Source organism: Scyliorhinus torazame, chromosome 7 (assembly GCF_047496885.1).
Source record: "Scyliorhinus torazame isolate Kashiwa2021f chromosome 7, sScyTor2.1, whole genome shotgun sequence".
NCBI lineage: Eukaryota > Metazoa > Chordata > Chondrichthyes > Carcharhiniformes > Scyliorhinidae > Scyliorhinus > Scyliorhinus torazame.
The window spans coordinates 117,666,492-117,681,995 of NC_092713.1; the positions used below are offsets into that span (position 1 = coordinate 117,666,492).

General features: G+C 46.9%; 1 protein-coding gene across 4 annotated transcripts in view; it reads right to left on the reverse strand.

Moving 5' to 3' along the window:
- Nucleotides 1–15,504, reverse strand: part of LOC140426503 (uncharacterized oxidoreductase ZK1290.5) — a 262,640-nt gene that overhangs the window by 65,250 nt on the left and 181,886 nt on the right. For all 4 annotated transcript variants that reach the window (XM_072511363.1, XM_072511361.1, XM_072511362.1 and 1 more), the window contains exon 4: nt 13,842–13,933. In XM_072511363.1, the coding sequence (XP_072367464.1) occupies nt 13,842–13,933 (92 nt within the window). The remainder of the gene's footprint in view (nt 1–13,841; nt 13,934–15,504) is intronic.

Below are 15,504 nucleotides of genomic sequence, written 5' to 3' on the forward strand. Positions count from 1 at the left end.
GCATATTCACATGACACACTCGGTGAGTTTTCCTTCTACCTGGCTTTCTTACCAAATAATCCACCTCACTCAATTTCCTTTCACTCTGATAAGGTCCACATAACCTCACTTTTAAAGGTTCACCTACCACTGGCAACAATACTGAAACTTTATCTCCACTGGCAAAACTACGAACTTTTGTTTTAATGTCCGCTACCTGTTTCATCACATGTTGTGCAACCTCGAGGTAAAATTTGATCCTTGACCCGATTGTATTTCTGTGGGTAGTCCATATCTCGTAGAAAATTTTAAGTAACTCCTCCACAATCTTTTTAGCTGTAATATTGCATACTGCAGATGACTCTGGAAAACTAGTAGACACATCCATTATAGTCAAAAGATATTGATTCCCATTTATCATTTTAGGAAGTGGTCCTACGCAATCAATTAAGACACTTGTAAAAGGTTCCTAACATGCTAGAATGGGTATTAAGGACTCCGATTTTATCATCACTTGAGGTTTCCCTATCACTTGACATGTGTGACGTGATGAACAAAATTTAACTACATATTTATGTAGTTCAGGCCAAAAAAAATGTTTTTGTAATTTAGCTTGAGTTTTCCTTACTCCCAAATTACCTCCTACTGGTACCTCATGTGTTACTCTCAACACCTCCTTTCTATACTGTACCGGCAATACCACTAGAGGAACTTCTGCCCACTTTTCATCCGCCTGCATATGTAAAGGTCTACATTTTCTCATTAAAACATCAATTTTAAGGTAATAGCATTCTGGTTTACATTCAGATTCCTCTTTCGTGTGTGATTTCTGATACATCCTTTTTATTTCTATATCTTTCTGTTGTACCTCCGCCAGCTTTCCTGAAGTAAAAATATCCGACTCATCCTCCACCTGTTCTTGTTCTTTTCCAACCATCCGATCAAAAATTGTTTCTGATAATTCAACCTCAACTTTATCTTCACTCTTTGATTTCTCCTCTTGTCTTAACCTGTGACTTTGCGACCTTGTTACGACACAATCAGGAAAAATTCCAGGATAATTGTCCTTCAACAATTCAGTTGTTTGATTTTCCACTGGCTTATCAACCACAGCAGGCATCTCTCCTACTTGCGATCCGGGTATCATTACCCAAAATAAACTGTACTCCTGGACAAGATAGTTTCTCTATTACTCCTACTACCATTTCACCACTCTTCACTGGACTCTCCAACCTCACCTTATATAATGGAACACTACTCTTCTCACCCAGACTTCCACATATTACCACCTTTTCTGGCAGTATTCCTCCCAAACTACATAACTCCTTATCTCTTACCATTAAAGATTGACTAGCTCCCGTATCTCTTAAAATTCTGGCTTCTTTACCTGCTCCTTCTGGTACACATGAGTACCCAATAATTTTTTTCTCCAATTAAGGGGCAATTTAGTGTGGCCAATCCACCTAACCTGCACATCTTTGGGTTGTGGGGTGAAACCCATGCAGTCATGGGAGAATGAGCAAACTCCACACGGACAGTGGACATGAGTAAACTTTACCCACACAAGTAAATTCTTCGAAGAGATCTGGCACCTTCTTATCAATCACCTCTTGATCAGGCTGTACATTCTTTTGCACCTCCATTGCTTCAATTGACTTTCCTTTCCCACTTTAACAAACCCCACTGGCTTATCTGGTTTTACCACATCAGCCTTCCCAGTGATTTTCTTCAACCCCCAGCACTGTGGCTTTACATGGCCTATTTTGTTACAGTAAAAATATCTAAAACTTTTCATTTCTCTTCCACCCTCCTGGATTTATTTTTTAATCTGAGGTACACTCTCCTTTCATCTCCCATAAGATACGCTTTACCTTTATCACCTGAGTATTTCTCCTTTTCCCAGTTTCTATCCCTCACAGGATGAAACTGATGTTGAAATCCAAACTTTGATTCATGAACTAATTCATAATCATCTACCATTTCTGCTGCTAATCTTGCAGTTTTAACCCTCTGCTCTTCCACATGAGTTCTCACTACCTCAGGAATTGAACTTTTAAACTCCTCCAAAATTATCATTTTTCTCAGAGCTTCATACGTTTGGTCCAGTTTCAAAGCCCTTATCCACCTATCAAAATTACTCTGTTTGATCCTTTCAAATTCCATGTATGTTTGACCAGGTTCTTTCCTTAAATTTCTAAACCTTTGTCTATAGGCTTCAGGCACTAGTTCATATGCACCTCAGATAGATTTTTTCACCTCCTCATATGTCCCAGATACCTCCTCTGATAGTGATGAAAACACTTCACTAGCTCTACCTACCAACTTTGTTTGAATCAGTAATAGCCATATGTCCTGTGGCCATTTAATTTGTTAAGCTACCTGCTCAAATGAAATGAAAAAGGCTTCTACATCCTTCTCATAAAACCTTGGAAATGCTTGGACATATTTAAATAGATCCCCACCAAGCCTTCGACTATGACGCTCTATCTCACTATCCTCATCACTATCCTCAGACTATATGTTTCTCTTTACCTCCGCCAATTTTAACTGACTTTCACGTTTCATGGCCAGTTTCTGAAGTTCAAAGTCTTTCTCTTTTTCTTTTACCTCTCTCTCTTTTTCTTTCTCCCTGATCTGTACCTCCCTGTCTCTCACTGTTTGTTCTGCTAGGGCTACTCATTCTTTTTCCCTGATCTGTACCTCCCTTTCTCTTTCTTTTTGTTCTGCTCGGGCTGTTCTTTCTTTTTCCCTTTCTTCGTATTCAAGCTGCTTTAATTCTTACTCATGTTCAAGCTGCTTGAACTGTAATTGAATTCTTACCATTTCTAATGATTCTGACTGTGTCTCAAGGAATTTTAAATGCTCAACTACCGCCGCAATTACCTCTTCTTTTCGTATTTTGTCAGGCAATGTTAACTGCAATGTTGTTGCCAAATCTGAAAGCCTTTTTTTAGTCTCCGTTTGTAAGGTACTGCGTGTGACCTTTTCCACCCCCAAAAACCTCTGAGCCTCTGAAAGAGCCATTGTCTACATCACACTCCCTATTTAAACTTGAATACGACACCTGAAAAGCAGACACAAATATGCTCACCCTTTACTGTCTTTAAATTCACTAAGCCAACCCAAGCACGAAAGATAAGACTTTTAACCCACAAGCCCCCAATTTTGTTATGGGCCAGGGTTTAGAAAACTCCAAAGTACATTATGGAGTTCACCTGACCTATAACTGTTTGGTGAATTTGGCTAGGATGAGCAGAAGGGCCTGCCTTTCAGGTGTTATTCAACAGAGTTCTTTGGCACTTTTAATCTGTAGTGGGTAAGTTGTTAGAAGGTAGTCTGGGGGACAGGATCTACAGGCATTTAGACAGGCAAGGGCTAATTAGGGAAAGTCAGCATGACTTTGTAAGGGGAAAGTCATGTCTCACCAAATTGATTGAGTTTTTTGATGGGGTAACCAAGAAGGTAGATGAGGACAGTGCAGTCGACGTTGTCTACATGGACTTTAGCAAGGCCTTTGACAAGATACCGCATGGTAGGTTGTTGCAAAAGGTTAAATCTTACAGAATCCAGGGTGAGATAGCCATTGGATACAAAATTGACTAGGCGACCGAAGCCAAAGTGTGGTTGTGGAGGGTTGTTTTTCAAACTGGAGGCCTGTGACCAGAGGGGTGCCTCAGGAATCGGTGCTAGGTCCACTGTTATTTATTATATATATTAATGATTTGGATGAGAATGAAGGAGGCATGGTTAGTAAGTTTGCAGATGACATCAAGATTGGTGGCATAGTGGATAGTGAAGAAGGTTATATAAGATTGCAACAGGATCTTGAACAATTGGGCCAGTGGGCCAATGAATGGCAGATGGAGTTTAATTTGGATAAATGTGAGGTGATGCATTTTGGTCGATTAAATCATGGCAGGACCTACTTAGTTAATGGGAGGGAGTTGGGAGAGTTACAGAGCAAAGAGATCTAGGAATACAGGTTCATAGCTCCTTGAAGTTGGAGTCGCAGGTGGACAGGGTGGTGAAGAAGGCATTCAGCATGCTAGGTTTTATTGGTCAGAATATTGAATACAGGAGTTGGGACGTCTTGTTGGAAGTTGTACAAGACATTAGTAAGACCACACATGGCATACTGTGTTCAGTTCTGGTCACCCTATTATAGGAAGGATATTGTTAAACTAAAAAGAGTGCAGAAGAAATTTACGAGGATGCTACCAGGACTTAATGGTCTGAGTTGTAAGGAGAGGCTGGATATGCTGGGATTTCTTTTCCTGGAGCCCAGGAGGCTTAGGGGTGATCTTATAGATGTCTATAAAATAATGAGGGGCATAGATAAGGTAGATAGTCAACATCTTTTCCCAAAGGTAGAGGAGTCTAGAACTAGAGGGCATAGGTTTAAGGTGAGAGGGGAAAGATACAAAAGAGACCACAGAGGAAATTTCTTCACACAGAGAGTGGTGAGCATCTGGAACGAGCTGCCAGAGGCAGTGGTAGAGGCGGGTACAATTTTTTCTTTTAAAAAACAGTTAGAAAGTTACATGGGCAGGATGGGTATAGGGTAATATGGGCCAAATGCGGGCAAGTGGGACTAGCTTAGTGATAGAAACTGGGCAGCATGGACAAGCTGGGCCAAAGGGCTTGTTTCCATGCTGTAAACATCTATGACTCTAAAAAAACAAATGTTATTCTACGAATTTAGTTCACATTTGTATAAACACACACAGTAAGATTTTTTATCAACTACAGACATAAAGACCCCACACAGCTACAGTAATCTATGTATAACCCTTAATGAATTCCCTCTTAACTGTTCCAATTCAATAAAAAAATCCAAATAAAACCAGAAACCCCTTTTCAAAGGTGCGGTCCAGCACACGGCATTCTTACTGGTATAAGACTTGTTATTGGTGCTCTTGTTCCCCTTTCCAAACAGCAGGTTTGAATTCCTTCCAGAAAGCAATGATCTCTTTTAAGTTATCAAGTAGTCTGGAAACAGCTTTTAAAATGAAGATAGAGTGACAGTTCTTTCAACCTGTGCAGTTCAAACCAGTCCAAACTCAAAGCGATAATAAAACCCACAAAGCCAAAGCCCAGCTCCACCCACACAATGACATCACCACCTTCTGAATTACAACCAAGAATGGGAAATAAATACTGACCTAACCAGCGACGCCCACATCCCGTAAATGAATTTACATTTTTTTTTAAATCTACCGGCTGCATCCAGTCCTGATTCTGGTAGGACATAGAATCATAGAATTTACAGTGCAGAAGGAGGCCATTTGGCCCGTCGAGTCTGCACCGGCTCTTGGAAAGAGCACCCTACCCAACAGCTCCACCCTATCCCCATAACCCAGTAACCCCACCCAACACTAAGGGCAATTTTGTACACTAAGGGCAAGTTATCATGGCCAATCCACCTAACCTGCACATCTTTGGACTGTGGGAGGAAACCGGACCACCCGGAGGAATCCCACGCACACACGGGGAGGACGTGCAGACTCCGCACAGACAGTGACCCAAGCCGGAATCGAACCTGGGACCCTGGAGCTGTGAAGCAATTGTGCTATCCGCAATGCTACCATGCTGCCCTACCATGGCCAGTAAATCGCGCCCGTTGTCTGACAGTTCCATGAAGGACACCATTGGTCCTGTGTACCCTCGGTTTCCTTCTTGCCTTCCAGCCCCCAGTTGGACTGCTGCTGCCTGCAGCCCTTGAGCTGGCGTCCTGGAACTGGGTGTTCCCTGGGTACCGGTGAATGTTGTTGCTGGAGTCTGTGCTCCTCCAGCGCTGTAATTAGCAGAATTGCCAATTCCACTGGCTCCATACTGACCTTGATCTGTAGCTGCGAGGGATGAGAGAGAGAGAGACAGACAGACAGGTGTTGCAGCTGATTAACTTCAGTACCTCCCCTCACCCATTGTCCTCCAGGCCCTGGAGGCAGCCACTCCTACACCTTATCTGGCAATTACCACTCACTCACATCTCAGGTGCCCTTCCATCTCCATTGCTTCACTGGCACCAGCCTTGCACCTTCAGAATCACCTCTGGCCTCACATCTGGTTGTCTCCTCCCTTAATCTCTACATCACTGAGGGTTCTGATGGCAGATTTCAATGGTTGCCCATCCCTCATGCGCAGGGTCAATTGGATGGTCCTGTCCACCTTGAGGGCTAATGGATCCAAAATAGTAAGCTCTGGAGTCATGCATTTATGCAGACAGTTCCTCTTGATCGCAAGCGTTGATCCTTGAACCATGAGATAGCACCCTTCTCCCTGACTTGGAGAAAGTGGGAAGCTGACATTTTACAAGTAAAATATATACAAGTGTTATATACAAGATCAAGAGACACAAGGGAAAGAGTTCATCACAGAGTCAGTTGGTCCAGGGACCTTCAAGTCCTTGTGGGCCTCCTCATTCCCCCAGCAGGCCTCACTGTCTCCGAGCTAGTCTTGTAGTCTGCAGGAGGCAATGGTTCAGGTGACTCCACCTCCTCAGTAGGGCTGCTCACCTTGCCAGCTCCCCCTGGACTGCTGGCAGGCTAACTCTGAAAGTTCTTGCTTTCTCCACTCTGGAATGGCCACAGGATGACCGGTGACACTCGTTGGACCCATCTGTTCTGGAAAGGGAGTTACCATCCCCCAACTCCTCACATGGATGCCATGCTTCTGCACAGTCCTTTCATTGACACTGGCCACATGCGATACAGGTCCAGATTGGGATGCCAAATGACTGATTAACCAGAGTGGGCTGAGGTAAAATTCCAAACTAGAACCAGATCTCCCACCTGGAACGATCTGTCACACTTCTGTGAAGTATGCTGATTTTTCTGGGAGGCCTGACGTGTCTGCACCCTCTCTGTCAAATTTGGAAATATCAAGTCCAAATGGTTCTCAGGCAATGGCTCATAAGAAATTTTGCCAGCGTAATCCCCATGGTGTAGGACAATAGGAAGTTGGTCAGCTGATGGCGCAGTGGCCGGTCTGATTGCTTCCTCATGGCATTCTACTCACTTTTTGGGTGCTACTGTTGAAGGTTCCTGATTCTCATCTGTCTTTGGAGGTTTCTTCCTTCCCCCTCTAACAACCGAACCATTTACCTCGTTGCCAATGTGGTGGCTGTGGTAAACCACTGTTGCACCTATATTAGGTGATGTACGGTAGGACATGTACTACAGATACGGCAGTAGTCCCTGCCTGCTGGCTCCTCCCAGTAGGCGGAGTATAAATATGTGTGTCCTCCGTGCAGCAACCATTTCGCCAGCTGCTGTGGGAGGCCATACATCCTCGAGCAATAAAGCCTCAGTTGTATTCAACTCTTGCCTTTGTCCAATTGATCGTGCATCAATTTATTGCTCTATGATTTTCAGAAGATGGACCTCCGTACCGTATCAAGCCGGATCGCCTGCAGCTCAATCCGCAATCAAGCGACGCCAAAAAGGACTTTCAGCACTGGCTAGCTTGTTTCGAGGCGTACATCAGGTCTGCACCAGACCCTGTTCCGGAGGCTCAGAAAATACAGATACTGTACTCGAGGTTGAGCTCCAACGTCTTTCCGCTGATCCAGGATGCGCCGAATTACGACGAAGCCATGGCGCCACTTAAAAGAAAATTACGCCCAGCGGACGAACAGGCTCTTCGCCAGACACACACTCGCCACTCGCTCTCAGCTCCCTGGTAAGTCCATAGAAGACTTCTAGTGGGCCCTAATCCCACTAGTCTGGGTCTGTGACTGTCAGGCCGTTACAGCCACTGAACATTCTAACGTCCTTATTCGGGACGCTTTTGTTACGGGCATTAGGTCGGACCTCATATGCCAGCGACTTTTAGAAGGGGCCACGCTCGATCTCGCAGAGACAAAGAAGTTAGCACTCTCTATGACGGTCGCCTCGCGCAATATTCAGGCCTACGCCCCCAGCCGTGCGGCCCACCCCTCCCACGCGTCGTGGACCCCACAGACAGCCGCCCCAGCGGGGGCCTTACCCAGCCAATACGCCTGCGCCACACGCTAGCCAGCTAACCCCGGGGGTCCCCGATGTTACTTTTGCGGCCAGCAAAAACACCCCCGCCAATGCTGCCCGGTCCGCGCTGCCCTTTGTAAGGCTTGCGGTAAGAAGGGGCACTTCGCTGTGGTGTGCCAGTCCTGTGCAGTCGCTGCTATCGCCCCCACCCCCCTCATTTACGCACAATGGGCGCCGCCATCTCCACCCCCCCCCCCGGACCATTTGCGGCCAGTGGGTGCTGCCATCTTCTCCCCCTCAGACCACGCGTGGCCAGTGGGTGCCGCCATCTACCCTCCGCGCAACACGTGCGGCCCCTGGGCGCCGCCATCTTGTTCAACCCCCGCCACATGCGGCCCATGTGTGCTGCCATTTTGTCCTCCCCAAGATCTTCAGGCACCGCCATCTTGTCTTCCCATGGCACATGGGCACCACCAGTGTTCCAGGACCCGTGCCCCCCCGGGCACACCATCATCCGACACCAGCAACGACCAACCACGACTTGCCTCAGTGACCATCGACCAGTCTTGTCCGCACAACCTGGCCACCGCATCGACCAGCGTTAAAATCGATGGACACATGACCTCTTGCCTGCTGGTCTCCGGGAGCACCGAAAGCTTCATCCACCCGGATATGGTAAGGCGCTGCTCCCTCGCGGTACACCCCGCGAATCAAAGAATCTCACTGTCCTCCGGATCCCATTCCGTGGTGATCTGGGGGTACTGTACGGTCACACTCACGGTCCAGGGTGTAGAATTCAGTGGTTTCCACCTCTACGTCCTCCCTAACCTCTGCGCTGCCCTACTACTCGGCCTGGACTTCCAGTGTAACCTCCAGAGCCTAACCCTGAAATTCGGCAGACCCCTACCACCCCTTACTGTGTGCAGCCTCGCGACCCTAAAGGTCGATCCACCTTCCCTCTTCGCAAATCTAACCCCGGATTGCAAACCCGTCGCCACCAGGGGCAGACGGTACAGCACCCAGGCCAGGACCTTTATCAGGTCCGAGGTCCAGCGGCTGCTTCGTGAAGGCATCATCGAGGCCAGCAACAGCCCCTGGAGAGCCCAAGTGGTAGTAGTTAAAACTGGGGAGAAACACAGAATGGTCGTGGACTACAGCCAGACCATCAATTGGTACACGCAGCTTGACGCGTACCCCCTCCCACGCATATCTGATATGGTCAATCAGATTGCACAGTACCGGGTCTTCTCAACGGTAGACCTCAAATCTGCCAACCACCAGCTTCCCATCCGTAAGGCGGACCATACACTGCCTTCGAGGCAGACGGTCACCTCTATCACTTCCTCAGGGTTCCCTTCGGCGTCACCAACAGGGTCTCGGTCTTCCAAAGGGAGATGGACCGAATGGTCGACCGGTACGGTTTGTGGGCCACCGTACCTAGACAACGTCACCATCTGCGGCCACGATGCCAACCGTGCCAAATTTCTCCACACCGCCAGTCTCCTAAACCTCACCTACAACAAGGAGAAGTGCGTGTTCAGCACGAACCGCTTAGCCATCCTCGGCTATGTGGTCCAGAACGGAGTTCTGGGACCTGATCCTGACCGCATGCGCCCCCTCATGAACTCCCCCTCCCCCACTGCCCCAAGGCCCTCAAACGCTGCCTGGGCTTCTTTTCGTACTACGCCCAGTGGGTCCCAAACTATGCGGACAAGGCACGCCCACTCATACAGTCCACCCATTTTCCCCTGACGGCCGAGGCTCAACAGGCCTTCGCCCGTATCAGAGCCGATATCGCCAAGGCCGCGATGCACGCAGTAGACGAGACGCTGCCCTTTCAAGTGGAGAGCGATGCATCAGACGTCACCCTTGCCGCCACCCTCAATCAGGTAGGCAGGCCCGTGGCATTCTTTTCCCGCACCCTTCATGCCTCAGAAATTCGGCACTCATCCGTCGAAAAAGAGGCCCAAGCTATCGTTGAAACTGTGTGGCATTGGAGGCATTACCTGGCCAGTAGGAGATTCACTCTCCTCACTGACCAATGGTCGGTAGCCTTCATGTTCAATAACACACAGCGGGGCAAGATCAAGAATGATAAGAGCTTGAGGTGGAGGATCGAGCTCTCCACCTACAATTACGAGATTTTGTATCGCCCCGGCAAGCTCAACGAGCCCCCAGACGTCCTATCCCGAGGTACATGTGCCAGTGCACAAGTAGACTGACTCCGGGCCCTGCACGACAGCCTTTGTCACCCAGGAGTCACACGGTTGTACCATTTCATAAAGGCCCGCAATCTGCCCTACTAATTCGAGGAAGTACGGACAATCACCAGGGACTACCAGGTCTGTGCGGAGTGCAAACCGCACTTCTACCAGCCAGACCGTGCATGCCTGGTGAAGGCCTCCCGCCCCTTTGAATGCCTCAGGGTGGATTTCAAAGGGCCCCTCCCCTCCACCGACCGTAACACGTATTTTCTCAGTGTGGTCGATGAGTACTCCAGATTCCCCTTCGCCATCCCATGCCCCGACATGACATCTGCCACCGTCATCAAAGCCCTCAACACAATCTTCGCTCTGTTCGGTTTCCCCGCCTACATCCACAGTGACAGGGGATCCTCATTCATGAGTGATGAGCTGCGTCAGTTCCTGCTCATCAGGGGTATCGCCTCCAGCAGGACGACCAGCTATAACCCCCGGAGAAACAGACAGGTAGAGAGGGAGAACGGAACGATCTGAAGGGCCGTCCAACTGGCCCTACGGTCCAGGAACCACCCGGCCTCCCGCAGGCAGGAGGTCCTCCTTGATGCACTGCACTCCATTCGGTCACTGCTGTGCACCGCCACTAACAACACTCCCCATGAGGGTCTCTTTGCCTTCCCCAGGAAGTCCACACCCGGGGTGTCGCTCCCGACTTGGCTCGCAGCTCCAGGACCCGTCCTTCTCCGTAGGCACGTCCGGCTCCACAAGGCGGACCCGTTGGTGGAGAGGGTGCAGTTGCTCCATGGGAACCCCCAGTATGCCTACATGGCGTACCCCGACGGCCGCCAGGATACTGTCTCCCTCAGGGACCTGGCACTAGCAGGTCACACATACACACACCTCTGGCCCGGCTCTACTCCCCCCTCCCCAGGCGCTCCCAGCAGCAACCCCCCCAGGACCATCCGTCCTCCCCCTGCCCATGCCCAAGGATGAAGAGGATTTTGGCATGCTCCCGGAGTCACCGAAGACCAGACCTGCATCGGCATTGCCGCCACCACAGCGTCGCTCCCAACGGCACATCAAGGCACCGGACTGGTTAAACCTCTAACTGGTTCACTGGACTTCAAAAAAAAAAATATTTTCCCCCCGCAAATATTGTATATGTAAATTCAATTGCTGTATATAGTTCTCCACCACCCCCGCCGGACTCAATTTTAACAGGGGGTGAATGTGGTAAACCACTGTTGCACCTATATTAGGTGATGTATGGTAGAACCTGTACTAAAGGTACGGCGGTAGTCCCTGCCTGCTGGCTCCGCCCAGTAGGCGGAGTATAAATATGTGTGTCCTCAGTGCAGCAGCCATTTCGCCAGCTGCTGTGGGAGACCACACATCTTAGAGCAATAAAGCCTCAGTTGTATTCAACTCTCGTCTTTGTCCAATTGATCGTGCATCAGTGGCTCGAGACAGTACACTGGAGATTTCCAATAGCAACTAAGAGGGGTTTATTAACAGTGGGCAAAAGCAACTATATACAGGCACGGAGCAATGCTGGATAGGTCTTGACTCTCCAGCTCCGGGGCGCACACTGCCCCCAGGACCCAATGATTTCTCTCTATTGGTCGAGGTTTGCACGATTGGTCCCCAGGCGGTCATGTGGACCGCTAAGCCCGCCCCCTTAAAGGGGCTGTGCTACCGCAGGGAAGAACCTCCAGGTGGTGGTATTCCCATGTGTCTGCTGCCTTGTCCTTCCAAATGGTACCAGTCATGGCTAATGTACCGTCAATTACCCGAGACGAGAATGGTGAAACAATCGAGGCTTTATTGCACAAGATGTTGTGCCTCCTGTAGCTGGAACCAGAATGGGAGCAGCGCAGGAGAGCACACACTTTTATATGCCGCCTGCTGGGAGGAGCCAGCAGGCAGGGATTTACCGTAGTACTTGTAATACACAGTGCTGTAATACACACAATGTATCACTAGTGGTGTCTACCACAGTGGGTTTGGAAGGTGTGGCCTAAGGAGCTTTGGTGAGTTTGTGCAGTTCATCTTAAGAATAATAATAATCTTTATTATTGTCACAAGTAGGCTTACATCAACACTGCAATGAAGTTACTGGGAAAAAACCCTTGTCTTATAGATGGTATATACACTGCCACTGTGTCGGTGGTGGGAAAACACTTGTCATTGCAAAACAGTGTATTATCTGACTTACTGTAAGCAAAACTACTGAGGAGCTGCTAGTGTTATAAAGAATGCCGATAAAATCTCAATAATTGATTGGATTTTAGGAGCACCGTTCTGAAAAACATCATGAAGCGCTATGTCTGCATAAGCACTGAACCATGGCTGAAATTTATTATAAAGTAAAACGGAGACAGTGATAGAAAATTGCATAGAAGATTTAATTTGTTTACACATTTTTTGACTACACCTCCTCAGATAATAAGAATCGTGACACTTTACTGCCTTAGCAATACTAAAATCTGGCATAGTTTATATGTGAGGTTTAATTTAGAAATCTGGCGTCTCCAGTCTCTTTTGATAAGCTCAGAGTAACTGGGCGAAAACTGTCACATATATCCCCAAAATTGGCAGCTCTTGGATGCCATACGAACAGGAGCATTGTTCCTCAGAGACTGGCCTACAGTCTTTCATGTGTTCTCAGGACAAAGAGAAGTTGTGGAAGCCGTGCTAGCAGGACTCCCTGATGTGACAATCAAGCTGCTTTAGCTCAGTCTCTGGCAAATATAAAAATTAATATAAAATTAATATAAAAGTATTAATTAGACTTGGCAAATAACCTTGATTAAGTTTTTCATCTCGACAGTTGTGACCATCTGCCTTGGAAGTGGCATCTTGTACAGTGTTCCAGATAGCAATGCGTACCCTCTCCAGCACAGAAAAACAAGTTAGCAAGGAGAACTGAGATTTTCCCTCAGTCTTCAGTAACCAAATTTAAAGTGACTAACTAGGCCTCATAAAAAGTGAGATATTAAAAATCCACATTTTTCAGTTGAAACGTAACTGAACAACCTATCCATCACAAGTCCATTTACATAACCAATAGTGCTTTGTCTGTTACAACTATTTTAGGAGGGGTAGCTTCGTATGGTGCCCATTTGGGTAATTCGGACTGAGTGGCATAAATCCTAAAAGTTAGAAAGGGAGATATTCTGATTGGCATAATCTCTTTCCCAATGTGGTAGGCAAATGATCAGAATTATCTAAAATATAAGCTAATACTTATATTTACAGTCAGTTGTAACTCCACTAAATTCATGTGCAGGGAAAAGGTTGGCATGGTAGCCATCTGGCATTTCCCAGTAGCCATAAAAATTGTTGCCCTGGTGATCTGCATTGCAGATCAAGTACAGAAATGTTTTGAGAAGGTCTTTAGTGATTTTACCCTTTTAAAATGTATACGTGACATAATTTTCAGGGCTAGTCTGGAGAGGACAATGGGTCAGGGCTGAATAATGGAGATTGAGGAAGAGATAAATATTCTGACGTTTTGATTGAAGATCTGGGAGTATTTATGTGAAAGCTTCCTCCAGATATTAAATTAGCTATATAATAGGATATAATTTCCACACCTATGACAGAAGCAAACTTGACAGTGTGAATAGCTTTCTCTCATTCCATTTTTGCTCATTTCCTATATTATATATTATATATTTAAAACGTTGCAGCCTCTCACCTGATTGACATGTGGAATGATGTCACAATCTTCCTTCAGCTGCTCCAAATGAGAAATGAGGAAATTGCTCACTCCAATGGATCGACAGATCCCTATGAAAAGCAACATGCCAGAGAATTAGTTACATGTCAGAGGATATCCTGAATGTAAAGAGCTTTTCAGGATGACAAAAATGCAGCTGGAGCAGTGTCCGGATAATAGGAATTTTCAGAGAGGAGCAGGAACTCCATTAGTGAAAGCCCAAGTATACATTGTGTCTTAAACCACTGTTCCATCAAAACCACATTAGGAAATGGTTTTCTAATACAAACATACTCCAGCTCCCTGATGAATAAAAGCCTCATGTTGAGTGCTGGGAAAATCTAATGAGGCATCAGCAAAAGAAAAACAATCAGGAATGCGTCATCATCAAAAGAAGGAAACTATGTTTTGTGCAGCTTGTCAAACTAATATGCAACTGTAAGAATGAGGAACAAATGAGAGGGTCACAAGCAAGGACAAAGAGTTCCTAACAATCACAATCCAATTGGCTGTGTGACAGTATTGATTGTGCTGGAGTATTGTGTGATGTACAGCACAATCTAAATAAGATGAGCATTGACAGCCAAGTATTAAGGTTGAAAGTTTAGTTATGAACATAAAGTCCAGAGAATTATAAAGGTAGGGGTGTGACTTTTAACCCATATTAGTAATGATAAAGCGCAAATCCCTTTTTTCCAAAAATGGCCAAAATACATTAACAAACAATTTAGGGGAGATGGTAGTGTAGTCGTAATGTCACTGGGCTAATAATCCAGAGGCCCAGGCAATGCTCAGGGGAATGGTTCAAATCCCACCACAGCAGCTGGTGGAATTTAAATTTGATCAATAAAAAATCTGGAATATAAAGCAAGTCTGAGTAATAGTAATCGTGAAACTATCATCGACTGTCATAAAAACCCACCTAGTTCACAAATATCCTTTAGGGAAGCAAATCTGCCATTCTTACCTGGTTTGGCCTACATCTGACTCCAGACCCACAGTAAACTATGATTCCTGAGAGTGTGATTTTATCAGTGATATCAGAAATATAAATGAATGCTTGGGGAGGTAATAGATGAATTGGGGGCGATGCAATAGGGTAAGGCCCCGGGACCTGATGGATTCCCTGTGGAATTCTACAAAGCATTCTCTGGGCTACTGGGGCCGCTCCTGGTTAAGGCTTTCAACGAGTCCAGGGAGCTGGGAGTACTCCCCCCAACGCTATCACAGGCATCAATTTCTCTCATTCTGAAGCGAGATAAGGACCCGGAGAACTGTGGATCGTACAGGCCAATTTCCCTACTGAACGTTGATGTTAAATTGCTGGCAAAGATCTTGGCCTCGAATAGAGGATTGCGTCCCGGAGGTAATCGGGGAAGATCAGACGGGATTTGTGAAGAGCAGGCACCTGACATCCAATATTAGACGGTTTCTTAATGTTATAATGATGCCAGCGGAGGGGCGCGATGTTGAGGTGGTAGTAGCCATGGAAGTGGAGAAGGTTTTCGATCGGGTGGAGTGGAAGCACCTATGGGACATTTTAGGCAGGTTTGGGTTCGGACAGGGATTTGTGGATTGGATCCGGCTGTTATATCAGGCTCTGGTGGCAAATGTAAGAACCAACCGAGTCCGGTCAGAGTAT